General features: G+C 42.0%; 1 protein-coding gene across 1 annotated transcript in view; it reads left to right on the top strand.

Moving 5' to 3' along the window:
* The first annotated feature begins 3,356 nt into the window (after positions 1–3,356).
* MPP3 (MAGUK p55 scaffold protein 3) overlaps positions 3,357–14,705 on the top strand; it is a 44,210-nt gene continuing 32,861 nt past the window's right edge. The window contains 7 exon segments of the mRNA XM_044675085.1: positions 3,357–3,381; positions 4,647–4,765; positions 5,335–5,412; positions 6,419–6,499; positions 8,274–8,411; positions 9,836–9,917; positions 14,057–14,142. Coding sequence (XP_044531020.1) covers positions 3,357–3,381; positions 4,647–4,765; positions 5,335–5,412; positions 6,419–6,499; positions 8,274–8,411; positions 9,836–9,917; positions 14,057–14,142 — 609 coding nt within the window.

A 14,705-nucleotide genomic window follows, 5' to 3' on the forward strand; every position in this document is an offset into this window, starting at 1 on the left:
CTCCAGTTTATTATTCCTCTGAGCACAATAGTATTCCATCACCAGCATATACCACAATTTTTTCAGCCATTCCCCAATTGAAGGGCATACCCTCCTTTTCCAGTTTTTTGCCACCACAAAAAGCGCAGCTATAAATATTTTCAGACAAGTCTGTTTATCTATGATCTCTTTGGGGTACAAACCCAACAATGGTATGGCTGGATCAAAGGGGAGGCAGGGAAAGTTCTTTTTAAAAAACATTTAAAACTTAGTTTTCAAAAAAGTAAACTTAGAAAAGCGAAGACTGGGAGGTGGTGGCACCTGTGTATTTGAAGAGCTCTCATAGAGGAGAGGGATTAGACTTGTTTTGGTCATTCCCAAGGGACAGAACTAGGAGCAGTTGGTAGAAATGTCAAAGAAATGGATGAAATTAATTTTTTTATAATGAGAGTCATCCAAAGGTAGAATGAGAGAAAATTCCATGATAATGAAAATATCCAAGTTCCGGTGGAACGACCATCAGTTACTTATGGTCGTGGAGAAGTTCCCTACTCAGTTGGGTTTTGAACTAAATCATGTCTGAGATCTCTTTAACCTCAGGGATTTTATGTTACAGTAACCATATTTTGGAGGATTTATCTTTATCTCCCCAAGTTACTGTTCACTAATTCCTAATCAGTTTCTCAGATTTTTTGATACCTGACCCATATCAGATTAGGAATACTAATACAGAGGTGTGTTGCTGAATGTTTTACAACTTTCAGGAGGGAAAAAAGGACACAGGACATACTTTAGGTTGAATCTACATTATCAATATTTTGCCATCACTTTCTGAAGTCTAAACAACTAATAAAACATAGAGCCTTGATTTGTAGTGGTATTTGCTGGTTTCCAGATAGAAATGTTCACACTGAAAATTTAGGCTCCTGCTGGTTTGCCTCTTTCCCATGAATACTAAAGTCTTGGAGTCATCTTTCTTTCTGCCTCCAGGACCCCTACCCAAACGGACCACACTTGCCCATGTGCTTTTGAAGGGCTCCAATTGTGCTGGTTTTACTTACCTCCACGATGTCTACCATCCAAATTCTCCTTTCCTTTCCCTCTGACACTACCCCACTTTACCGGATCATCATTGATAGGAGGGACCCTCCTCAACTTCCCTGCCACATATTCTGGACATCTTCCCAAACCCTGCATTCCCTTCTTCCTCAAACTCTCTGTCTCTGTCTCTGTCTCTGATCCTCCCTGATCCACCCCCACCCTAGAACATTATTCTAGCCCACCCCCACTGCGACCTCCTATCCACACATCCACCTGCTCTGAGGATGCTTCTCTGCCTCCAGCCTCTCACCTCATGTGTGCCTTGTAAGACCCTTCCTAACATTCACTCCGCTCTCACACCTCAATGCACACATCCTCCAGCCCCCAGGGGCTCTCTTCTCGAGCTCTCCTCCACGTTCTCTCTTCCATCTTTTCACTAAGAATTACACGTATTTCTCTCCCACACATACATAGCTAGAGGCGGCCTGGATAAGATTAGATTCTATTCTTGGGTCAGGCTGACCCAAGTGGGCTGAGGAAAAGGTTAAAGAAATCGGGCTTTCTAGGGCCAGATGTGCGGGGAGGTGGGGGAGAGTGTTGTCAGAAGGAGCGCCCCTGGCTTAAGCTAAGCCAGGAGTGGGTAGAGGGGGGTTGGGAACGAGATGATGAGCGTATTGAGGGACGGAGGGCAGAGGATACGGGCGAAAGGCTCCTTCGGAGATGGCGAGGGAGGAAAGATGGGGCGAGTTATAGGGGCGGCGCCTTAGTCTGAGGGAATCACATCTATATCCTAGTCCTCAGTGCATCTCTTTCTCCTCCTCCACCCACACGCTACACGACGGCGGCAGCGCAGGGAGGAGCCAGGAAAGGCGGAGCGAGAGGCTGGAACGGCCTGGGCAAGAGAGCGGCCCCAGCTTCTGGACAGCAACCCCAAGCGCCTGGACCCCGGACCCTGCTGTGCAGAGCTCGAAACTGGGGGTAGGTAGAGACCCCAGAGGGGGAACGGAGAAAGGGGGGAGTCGTCCAGGGGCACAGAAGAAGAAGAGAGGGTCTGAGGAGAGTGGGTTGGATGGGCCGGCGGCTCTCCATCCTCACTCTATCCTCATCCCCAGCTTCATTGAAAGCTTGCTGCTCAAAGGACCCTTTGCTTGGAGAGAGGGCAGGCGGGGCGCTCTGACCCTTTCGCCTCCGAACCTCCAGGGACCGTCTCCCTTCCCTCTAAAGCATACTCCTTTCACTCAATCTTTTTTTCTCCTCTGCCCTGGCATCCATCCTTTCCCAGGCCCTCCTTCTTGGCAACCTCCAGGACCCTCTTTCTCCTCCTTTCTACTAGAACCTCTTCCTGGTTACAGGTTCTCTTTTCCGTCCTCCAAACCCAAGAGATCTGGACTTTCCAATATCACCTAGGTGGGGAGTTGGCCAAGACGGGAACTTTGGGAAAAGGGGTGTAGAGGAAGACTGAGGGAGAGGTACATACATCACTGAGGTCCAGCTCTCTCTGTTATGGGGACGTGTTAGGTGAGAGACGGTCAGAAGGTACCATTTCCCTCCTCTTTCCAGCCTCCCTTAGAAGGAATATTACTGCCACTCTGTTCCTGGGGGATATATAAGTGGTAGAATCCTGCGTTGGTTGGATCATTGGTTTGTTTTAGCCTAGCAGTTCTCATGTTTTGTATTCTCCCTTCGTCCTGATGCCTGGGGGATTGGTAAAATGAGAGGAGGAAGAGAGGAAAAGGGAAGGGAGAGAATGGAAGGAAAGTCATGGTGAACAAATATTCAGCAAATACTTGTTGATTTGTGGCTGGTTGACTGACGGCAGGAAGGTACATTCAAGGGTATCTTAGGGGACACAGCAGAGGGAGGGACAGTATCTCCAGAGAGGAGACCACTGAATGGTCAGCCAAGAAAATGATTAACGTGTTTGAGTTCAAGCCCATCATAAGGAAACACAATAAATTTTCACTGTCAGAAGAAAATATCAGAGAGTCACTGTTAGAATGGGCCTTAGAGGGTATCAGATACAGTCCCTTCATTTTAAAGAGGAGAAAACTGAAGGCCCTAGAGAGGAAATTATTTGCCCAAGGTCACCACAGAGCATGAGATCACCAGTGATTTCCTCCAGCCTTGGCTACCTCATTGATCCATGTCCTACAGCTCATCCAGAACCGAACTTGAACATAGGCAGGCAATTCCTAGTTATTTTCTGAATGAATACTGGAGCAGAGCCAGAGGGGGGATATTATCACTATTTCATCTACTTTTCTCCTCCTCTCCCCCAGATTGGGCAGTGGAAGGAGCCTTGCCTCATCCAGGAAGTTTCCTTTGGGAGGACAAGCATGCCAGTGCTCTCTGAAGATTCAGGTGAGTCTCTCTCTTAGTGCCCATGGGATTAAGGTGGGAAAGAAATCAGGCACTGAGAAACTGGAATAATAGAGGAAACCACTTCTCTCTCCCCTACTCCAATTGCCCCATGTCTGTCCTGATCACTGCTATTGACTAGCTGAGTCTGGGCTTCTGTAAAATGTTGGGGTTGGACTAAATGATCTCTAGAACCCCTTCCAGCTCTAAATTTATGATTGTTTATGATTTAAACTTAAATTTAAAGATTTAGTTTTAAACAAGAATACTAGAGAGGAGTTATAAGCTAGAAAATATTTTCCAGACTTAATTTGGCTATTTTATATTGAATTGTTGTTTAGTCATGTCCAATTCTTTGTCACCCCACTTGGAACTTTCTCCACTGGAGTGGTTTGCTATTCCTTTTCCAGCTCATTTGACAGATGAGGAAACTGAGGTAAATGGGGTTAAGTGACTTACCAAGGTTTGCACAACTAATAAGTATCTGAGCCTGGATCTGGACTCAGGAAGATGAATCTTTCTGACTCCAGGTCTAGCACTCTACCATTGCCCTACTTAGCTTCTCTATACTGAGTTGCTATAGATCAATTTGGGGCTTGTTCCCTCCCTGCTTCACTGAAAATCTCCCTATTCTTACTAATTGGATGTGCATTCATCTTTCTAAGTAGATGTCTCAGCCCAGTTAAATAAGGTTTGTCACAAAAATAATAGAACCAATTTTTAATATAACATAATTAGTGTATGATTATCCAGTCTTTTTCCAGTCTGAAGTCTTACATGTTGCATTTTAAATTTTCTTTCTTAATAAAAAGAAAACTTCAGGTTACCATGAAAAATGAACTAAAGAGATTAGAGTCAGAGGAGCTGACTTCATATTTTATCTCTGCCAATTATTACCCAAGGTACTCTCTATACCCCAGTTTCCTTATCTATAAAATTAAGGGATTGGACTAGATGACCTCAAAAGTCTCATCTAGCTTTAAATCTATGATCCTATGATTCTGATCTTCCTAGGACAGGAAGTTCCCATTTCAGTTTTTTTAAGCCCTTATTTTCTATCTTATTAACAACTTTAAGACAGAAGGGCAAGGGTTAGATGATTGGGGTTAAATGACTTGCCTAGGGTCACACAACTAGGCAGTATCTGTGGCCAGATTTTAACTCAGACTCCAGACTTGGCACTCTATCCACTGTGCCACCTCTATGCCCCCATTTCAGCTTTCATCCTCTATCTGTTACCTCTTTGTTTTCTCTTCCTTTTTCCTCAGGGTTGCATGAAACCCTGGCCCTATTGACCTCTCAACTTAGACCAGACTCCAACCATAAAGAAGAGATGGGATTCTTGAGAGATGTCTTCAGTGAGAAAAGCCTTAGTTACTTAATGAAGGTAAACTTTAATTTTATCAACTCCTCATTTTCTTTCATACACAATATAAGTATCATGAAGACAGGCACTATTTAATTTTTTTATTTCTTTAAATAAATTTTAATTATTTTTTACTTAAAGTTTTTTCAATCAATGAAAAACCACCTTCTTTCCTTCATTCTCTTTCTCTCCTTGGAGAAATAAGAACAAAGAAAACCCGTTACAGATATGTAGCTATTTCATTTCTGTATCCCCAGTGCATGAAACAAAGGAGGTATTTGATAAATGCTTGTTCAATTCAATTCTATGTGGTCCAGTTAGAATTTCCAGATGTCGTTGGCCCCCTGAGCATCCCTGGAGGTCATTCCTTCCATTCCTCTGTCTCCAGGAAGCTCTGTTTTTCCCCTGGGTCAGACAAAGAGTTCAGTCTGTCATGTTACAGTTACTTGACCTGATGGCTAATAATGTGCTTTGGAGTCCAGATTCCAGCCCATTTCCCCCCCAAATCTTCCTGGTTTGGGGAGTGAGGAGGGCTTAGGGAGCTAGATGGGTTTGTATTTACTTGCCAGAAACCTCACTTGTCATTTCAGATTCATGAGAAACTGCGCTATTATGAGAGGCAGAGCCCAACTCCAGTTCTGCACAGTGCCACTGCCCTGGCAGAGGACGTAAGTTTCCCCCTTCTGGCAGATTTCCATTCTCAACACCTAGAGGCTTTTTCACACTGGAAACTAAAAAGTCCTAAATGCCTTGCTCCCTTTTGTTTCTTTATTGAGTTTCTCAAAGTCTAGTGGAGGGGGAAAGAGATGGAGACAGAGACAGAGATAGACAGAAATAGAGAGAGAGAGAAAGACAGACAGAGACAGATAGAGAGAGACACACACAGAGAGACAGAGAGACAGAGAGTCCTGCCCTTGAGCCGTAAAGCCCCCTATTTTGCCTTTGCCTTTCTGTTTGACCTTAAACAAAATGCTCAACCTCCCTGAGTCTGTTTCCTCATCTCTTAAAATGAAAGGAGTTCACTAGATGGTTCCTGAGATCTTATCTAATCCTAACAGTTGGAGAGTTGATGAGAGCAGGGTTCCAGGTCCTATTTCTTCTACCATCTTACTGAGTGATGATGGATACATCACTCCCCCCTCTCCATTTTTTTCTCTGTAAAGTGGGAGGCTTGAATTAGATGATGTTAGGTCTTTTTCAGCTCTAGGTCTTGATCCTCTAACTTTTACTGTTGAGTAAATTCCTCATGAGAAAGCCTAGAAGGTCGCTTTCCCATGTCCACTCCCCAGAGCCTGGGAGAGTTACAGTACTTCCCTCAGTTCTTGAACAAACAAAAATGCAGCAGGTTTGGAACTGGATTATGGGTCCAAAGTTTTAGGAGCTGCTATTTTGACCAAGAAATCACTTAGAAATGGTTAGAAAGGGACATCTAGGTGGCACAGGAGATAGAGCACTAGATCTGGAGTCAGGAGGACCTGGGTTCAGTTCTGACCTCAGACAGTTCCTGGCTATGTATCCTGGGCAAGTTACTTAACTCCATTTACCTAGTCCTTACTCTTCTGTCTTAGAGTTGTTACTAAGACAGAAAATAAGGGTTTAAAAAAACAGTTGGAAAAACAACTGGTTGACATTCAGCTAATTCCCCTTTGCTTCTGGTGTTTTGTCTTTATTTAGGTTATAGAAGAGCTTCAAGCTGCATCAGTCCATGGTGATGAGAGGGAACTGCTCCAGCTGCTGTCTACTCCCCATCTCAGGGTACTGATCCCTGGCATTTTTCAGTCCTGGCTCAGATAATTTTTTTCCAAATGGCATTGATATATTTCGTTTTGACACAACAAACACCTCTTTCTCCCCACAATTGATTCCCTTTTTGTCATTCCCTTTTATTATCTTCCATCTTCCCTTCTTCCTATTCTCTATCCTACCCCTTTTAGCTCCCACCCTCTTTTCTTATCTCCAATTCTCCCTTCTTCTCTTATTCCATTCTTCCTTCCATTCATTCCTCTATCCTCCTTTCTTCTCATTTGCTTCTCCTCTCCTCCTCCTATCTCCCACCCTACCTCTTCTAATTCCCAAACTCCCCCTCTTCTTTTTTCAAAAAACCCCTTACCATCTGTCTTAGAATGGACACTAAATATCGGTTCCAAGGCAGAAGAGTGGTAAGGAGTAGGCAATGGGGGTTAGGTGACTCGCCCAAGGTCACAGCTCTAGGAAATAAGTGTCTGAAGCCAGATTTCAACCCAGGACCTCCCATCTTCAGGCCCGGCACTCTGTCCACAGAGCTACCTAGTTGCAACCAATTTCCCCTCTTCTTAACTCCTATTTTCCCCTTCTCTCAAATATAAAGAGCCCTGTTTGAAAATACTTTCCCTGAAAAAAGTTAATTGATTGGCGATAGAAAGGAAAGTTCAGTCCATTCATAAGCATTTATTAATTATTTACTATGTGCAAGGCAGGGTAGCTAGGTGGTATAGTGGATAGAGCACTGGAAGATCTGAGTTCAAATCTAACTCAGACATTTATTGTGACCCCAGGCAAATCACTTAAACCCAATTTGCCTTGGTTCCTCATCTGTAAAATGGGGATACCCTGGAGAAGGAAATGGCAAACCACTCTAGTATCTTTGCCAAGAAAATCCCATGGACAGAGTCATTTTGGTCAATGGACATAGTCCAAGGAGTCACTCAATCAGATATGACTGAACAACAACAGTATATAGGGGAATGGGGATATAAAAAGAAAAGATGAATCATCTCTGTGTACATTAACTCTGAAAATCTGGCATTTGACCAGAATTGTGTTGCTTCCCCATGCTGACTTAATTGACGTTCTTGTAATTATTGTGCATTGGAAGAGAGACTTTACTCATTGGATTCTCCATACACTGATGAAATATTAGGTTTGATTTAAAAAAAAAATCATAGTCTGTATCCTTCTGTGTGATCTTGGGCAAGTCACTTAACTTCTTAGGACTTTAGGCAACTCTCTCAGACTCTAAGTTACAGAGAGGTACCAACCTGCATTCATAGGGGGACTTTTCTCATCTGGGAGTTCCCTGTAACAAAGACATCACCAATCCCTAACACGTCCATTCTTTTTCCTTTGTTCCTCAAAGCTTCATACAAATGCTTCTTTGAATTGTTCACATCCATCATGACTTGTGGAACAATAAGATCCCATTATATCCATAATTTGTTCAGCCACTCTCCAATTGCTGGGCACATATTTTGTTATTCTTTAAAAAAAAATGACAGCTCATTCAGCCCACGTGCTTTTTGTGATGTAGTTAGTGCTGTCTGGGGAGAAGGCCACGGCCACGTGGGGGAACATTTGCTACAAAGACAAGGGACATTTCTGCCTGGGAGCCTCCCTGTGAGGCCTGTCCATGCTGGTGGTTTTCTAATGGGTCTGTGTGCAGTCAGCCTCCTAAGGCCACTGGCCTTGACCTCCGTGGCCCTGCTGTGGCTGCCACAGGCCATCATCTCCTTCCTAGGGGCCATCCCTCTCAGCTTTGCTTGGTCTCCTACAGGCTGTGCTCATGGTACATGACACTGTTGCTCAGAAGAATTTTGACCCTGTTCTTCCCCCTCTGCCTGAGAATATCGAGGAGGATTTTAATGAGGAATCAGTGAAAATTGTCCGTCTTGTGAAAAACAAAGAACCTCTGGTATGTTTGGCCTCCTCCGTTCCTTAATTACACTCCCCACAATCCTTTCATGGACCCTTTTCCCATCACTTGTCTCCATCCTCTGATCGTTTCATCTTCCTCTTTCCTTCCTCTCGTACCCCCTCTGCCCATTTGCCTATCTCCTTCTCCTCTGGCCTTCTCTTCTTTCCCACTTTCCCTTCCTTTCATCCCCTATCCTCTGTCCTCCCCTTTCTCATCCTCCCCTTCTCTCTTTCCCCCACCTTCCTTTCTTCTTACAGCTCCATCTTTTTTTCCCTCTTATCTCCCCAACCTCCTCTTCTCTCATTCTCCTGATTCTCCTCCCTCCCTTTATGCCCTATCCCATTCCTTTTTGCCCTCATGCTCCCTTCTCATTCTCCCATTCTTACCTCATTTTAGTATCTCCCCATCTTTCCATCCTTTTCTCTCCCTTCTCTTTCCCCCTCCTTCTCACCCACTCTTTCTAGTAAGTTGGGGAATGGTTTTTCTATTCCCTTCTTTGAAACTTTTGAAAATGACTTTATAACCCACCCCTATCCCCAACCCTTTAACACATGTGGAAATATCAAAAGCACTGGCCATCCCTCTCCACTTAAACTGATATGATTGTTGATTCTAGCTAAAATCTGTCCTCCTGCTAAAAAAGGGTTTTGTGCTTTATAGTGGTAGAAATCCAGACTGAGATTCAGGGGTGGGGATGGGTTCTCATTCCAGCTCAGCTATGGTCCTGACTTGATTTTAAATTTGAATCTAAAATCTAATTTAAATCTAAGATTTAGACAAAGTAATTTATTTAGTCAGAGAGATGGAGACCTCTCCTGTATTTCAGTAAAATGGGTAAAATTCTCCCTACCTCACAGAGGTGAGATAATGCTAAAAGACAATAAAAGATGTGAAAACACCAACCAGATGTTTTTCAACTGTGATCTGTAAACTTTAAAAGAACGTTGATGATTTTATTTCATTGTAATTGATTTCCTTTTGATCCTATGAATTTTATTTTTGCATTTAAAAATCTTTTGCCGAGGAGTCTAAAGGCTTCTCCAGCCTGCCAAAAAGATCTATGACACACAGAAATGTTAAGAACCCCTGGCTTAAATGTAAGATCATATTCTCTCTCTCCCAATGTTTTGCACAAAGGAGAACCTAATAAGTATCTGATTAATTGACTGATTGTATAGATACAGGATGGTAATGATGGTGTTCTAATTTTTCTCATTGATTTTTCCTGTTGAGGGAGATCATTGTTTCCTCTCAGGGTTAGAGAATCTCCCTCCCCAACCCCCCCCCCCATTCCAATTTGCCAGCCTTCCCTGGAGGCAGAAGAAGGTAGAGGCAAGCCTTTGGAGCCCCTGTGTCTTGGGGATCTGGGGTTTGATCTTTCCATCTCAATGACTTGCCTTCTCTCTGGGGGTCTGATTCAGGGTGCCACTATCCGGAGGGATGAACACTCAGGGGCAGTCATTGTGGCCAGGATCATGAGAGGGGGTGCAGCTGACCGGAGTGGTGAGTGGCTGAGTTCTTCTCCTTAAATGTTATACTGCACCCCCTCCCCAATAAACTCCTTCAACCGTGGCACTTCCTAATGGAGACATACCAGCAATCTCGGGAGCAGAGCTTCCCAGGCTTGTTGATGGAAACTTCAGTCCTTAACCTGAGGTCCCCTGGCCCTACAAGATATGTGGATAGATTACAGGGAGTCTGTGAACTTATTTTTTTATTGTAGTTGTTTTCTTTATTTTTTATTTTATTGTAGTTGTTTTCCTTTGCAATCCTGTATAGTTTATCTGATGCATTTAAAGACATGATTCTGAGAAATCCAAAGGCTTTGCCAGACTAAATGGGGTTCTTGACACAGAAAAGGTTAAGAACTCCTGCTCTCAGTTAAACATGGAGTGCTCATCAAAAGTCCTGAAAGAAAAAAAAAAGAATTTTAATTTATTTTAGGTAAAATAAACATAGACCACAGAGAACTCTCAGGTAAAGAAGCACGAGAAGTTCTGAAATGAAACAGAGAATGAGCTGTCATTGCCTCTCCTAAGAGAATGGGAATCCTTGCTTCAGAGTTTTCAAAAATCCAGGGACACTTTTTATTTTTACTAACAGAGAGGCAAAGAGATGAGGGTGCTTTTTTTTTAACCCTTACCTTCTGACTTAGAATAGATACTGAGTGTGAATTCCAAAATAGAAGAGCAGTAAGGGCTAGGAAAGAAGGATTCAATAACCTACCCAGGATCACACAGGTAGAAAGTGGCTGAGGCCAAATTTGAACCCAGGACTTCCCATTTCCAAGCCCGTCTCTATCCACTAGGGTAGCCACCTAGCTACCCTGAGATGGAAGTGTTTTAAGATGTCTTAAAGCACATCTTTGTTCTCAGCCTTCCCACAGGCTGGTTCCTAATGTATCTGAAGATAGAATCAGGGGTTCATGTATTTGGATGGGGAAAAATACATCTTCTATATTTATTCATTGAAATTTAGCATTTCTTTGAACTATTTCAAGATATTATTGTGAAGAGGGAGCAGCTCTAGGATGACTACAAGGTCTTTAAACAAAAAAAAAAGCCAAAAAAAAAAAACCCAACAAAACCCCTGACTTATGCAGTCATCTCTGCTTTCCATGGGAGATTTCACCTGGTCAAGGGCAGCAGATGTTCAGAATCGACCTTATGTGCCAGTAGAAATCTAAACCTGTGACCATCGCTGTCACAAAGGGAAACAATAAAAGTGTTGCTTGCTACAAGTAATTCTAACACAACTGTGTTCTTTAAAATTTGCCTGGGGCACTGAGACATTAAATGATTTAACAGCTTAGAGTAGTGCCTGGCACATAGTAGGTGCTTAATAAATGTTTTGGGCAGCCACATGGCACAGTGAATAGAGTACAAGGCCTGGAGTCAGGAAGACTCATCTTCATGAGTTCAAATCCAGCTTCAGACACTTACTAGCTGTGTGATCTTGGGCAAGTCATTTAACCTTGTTTGCCTCTGTTTCCTCATCTGTAAAATGAATTGGAGAAGGAAATAGCAGACCTGTCCAGTAACTTTGCCAAGAAAACTCCAAGTGGGGTGATGGAGAGTCAGACATGACTGAAAACTGACTGAACAACAGCAGGAACAATAAATGACTATTGATTGACTTTTTCAGAATTCAGCATTCAGTAGGTGTCTGGGGCAGACCTTGAACCCAAGTCTTCTTGATTCCAAATCTAATTCTCTACTCATTTCAACAAGTAGCTTCTTGTCTGGCTCATAATTGTTGCTTAATAAATGTTAGTGAATGAATCCTCTTAACTTCCTCCTCTTTGAGATGTGTGTGTGGGGTGAGGGAATTGTGCCTGGCCTGGGGGGTTATTTTATTTTATTTTATTTTATATTTATATTTAATTATGTAATATTTATATATTATTATATTATAGCATAGCATAATATAATATGACATATATTATACTTATATTTATTTAAATAAAATATATTTATTTTAGTATATATGTAAATAAGAAGTTGAGGGGCAGCTACGTAGCAAAGTGGATAGAGTACTAGGCCTGGAGACAGAAGAACATGGATTCAAATTTGGCCTCAGATACTTCCTAGCTGTGTGACCCTGGGCAAGTCACTTAACATCCAATTGTTTAGCCCTTCCCCTTTTCTGTCTTAGAATAGAAAGACAAAAGGTAAGGGTTTGGGAAAAATAAACAAATAAGAAGGGCAGCTAGGTGGCTCAGTGGCTAGAGCACTAGGCTTGGAGAAGGAAAGTCCTAGGTTTGAATCTAGATGCAGATATTTCTTAACTGTGTGATCCTGGGTAAGTCACTTAACCCCAGTTGCCTAACCCTTACCATTCTTCTGCCATGGAACCAATACTTAGTACTGATTCTAGGACAGAAGGTAAAGGTGGTTGTTGTTTTTTGTTTTGTTTTTAATTTAATTTTTTGTTTGGAAAAACTTTTTCCATGGTTCCATGATTCATGTTCTTACTCTCTCCCCCTCTCCCCTTCCTGTAGCCGACATGCATTTCTACTGGTTTCTTCATGTGTCATTGACCAAGACCTATTTCTATATTATTGATAGTTGCACTGGGGTGGTCGTTTAGAGTCTACATCCAAAATCATATCTACATCAACCCATGTGTTCAAGCAGTTGTTTTCCTTCTGTGTTTCCACTCCTGTAGTTCTTCCTCTGAATGTGGGCAGCGTTCTTTACCATAAGACTCTCAGAATTGTCCTGGGTCATTGCATTGCTGCCAGTACAGAAGTCCATTACATTCTATTTTACCACAGTGTATCAGTCTCTGTGTACAATGTTCTTCTGGCTCTGCTCCTTTCGCTCTGCATCAATTCCTGGAGATCTTTCCAGTTCACATGGAATTCCTCCAGTTTATTATTCCTTTGAGCACAATAATATTCCATCACCAACATATGCCACAATTTGTTCAGCCATTCCCCAATTGAAGGGCACACCCTTGTTTTCCAGTTTTTTGCCACCACAAAAAGCTCAGCTATAAATATTTTTGTACAAGTCTTTTTCCCTATGATCTCTTTGGAGTACAAACCCAGCAATGGTATGGCTGGATCAAAGGTCAGGCAGTCTTTTAGCACTCTTTGGGCATTAATTCCAAATTGTCATCCAGAATGGTTGAATCAATTCACAATTCTACCAGCAATGCATTAATGTCCCAATTTTGCCACATCCCCTCCAACATTCATTACTCTCCCCTGCTATCATTTTAGCCAATCTGCTAGGTGTGAGGTGATATCTCAGAGTTGTTTTGATTTGCATTTCTCTAATTATTAGAGATTTAAGACACTTTCTCATGTGCTTATTGATAGTTTTGATTTCTTTATTTGAAAATTGCCTATTCATGTATTGATTGGGGGATGGCTTGATTTTTTGTACAATTGATTTAGCTCCTTGTATATTTGAGTAATTAGACCTTTGTCAGTGTTTTTTGTTATAAAGATTTTTTCCCAGTTTGTTGTTTCCCTTCTGATTTTGGTTGCATTGTTTTTGTTTGTATAAATTTTTTTAAATTTAATGTAATTGAAATTATTTATTTTAAATTTTGTAATTTTTTCTAACTCTTCCTTGGTTTTAAATTCTTTCCTTTCCCAGAGATATCACAAGTATACTATTCTGTGTTCATCTAATTTACTTATAGTTTCCTCCTTTATATTCAAGTCATTCACCCATTCTGAATTTATCTTGGTGTAGGGTGTGAGATGTTGATCTAAACCTAATCTCTCCCATATTATTTTCCAATTTTCCCAGCAGTTTTTGGCAAATGTGGGTTTTTGTCCCAAAAGTTGGGTTCTTTGGGTTTATCATAGACTGTCTTGCTGATGTCACTTACCCCAAGTCTATTCCACTGATCCTCCCTTCTGACTCTTAGCCAGTACCATATCATTTTGATGACCTCTGCTTTATAGTATAGTTTAATATCTGGTACTGCTAGGCCAGAAGGTAAAGGTTTTTTTAAAGTAAGTAAAAATTTGGATGAGTTATTATTTTTCAAAATGTTAATATTGACTCTGTTATAGGAGCTTATGGAGCAGGGCAGGGTCCCTGGAGGTTTGGGGTGAGGGAGTAGAAAGGGAGGGATCTTGATGCATCTTCCTTCATCTCTCAGCTCTTCTGTCTTCTTTTCAGGTTTGGTGCATGTTGGAGATGAGCTAAGGGAAGTGAATGGGATTGTGGTCCTTCATAAAAGGCCGGATGAAATCAGCCAAATTCTGGTGTGTTGCTTTGGGGTTGTTTGGCGGGGAGAGAAATGTTTCATCTCAGTGGCTTTCTGAGAACCCTGGGGAGTTAGCATGACTATCTTAGCTTCCCTACTTACAGTCATTCAACAGTAAGCAAACATTGTTTAAGTTCCCACTATGTGCTAACTTCTAGGTATACAAAGAAAGAGAGACAAAAAGCAGTCTGCTCTCAAGGAGTTCATAGTTTAATGGAGAAACAGCTGTAAACAATATACAATGAAGATATAGACAGGATAAATTAAAATTAACAAAGAGAATATTTACACAGAGTCCCATGGAAGGAGAGGCAAGTGTCTTAGAAGACAGGAAAAGAATTTGAACTCAGTTCTCACAGACTTCTTATCCCTCAATTCCCCTCTCATTCAATTTGTCTCTTCTTCCCATCCAGTCTCAATTGCTTCCATTTCAATGAGAGTGATGCCACTGGAGCTCTTCTACCAAAGCTAGCTGCTGGCAAAGCTGGCATGGTATTTTTTTCATCCCCCAAACACCCACCGTCTGTGAAATGGGAAGGATAGGCATTATTTTTATCGGTA

The sequence above is a fragment of the Gracilinanus agilis genome, chromosome 4 (genome assembly GCF_016433145.1).
Source record: "Gracilinanus agilis isolate LMUSP501 chromosome 4, AgileGrace, whole genome shotgun sequence".
Taxonomy (NCBI): Eukaryota; Metazoa; Chordata; class Mammalia; order Didelphimorphia; family Didelphidae; genus Gracilinanus; species Gracilinanus agilis.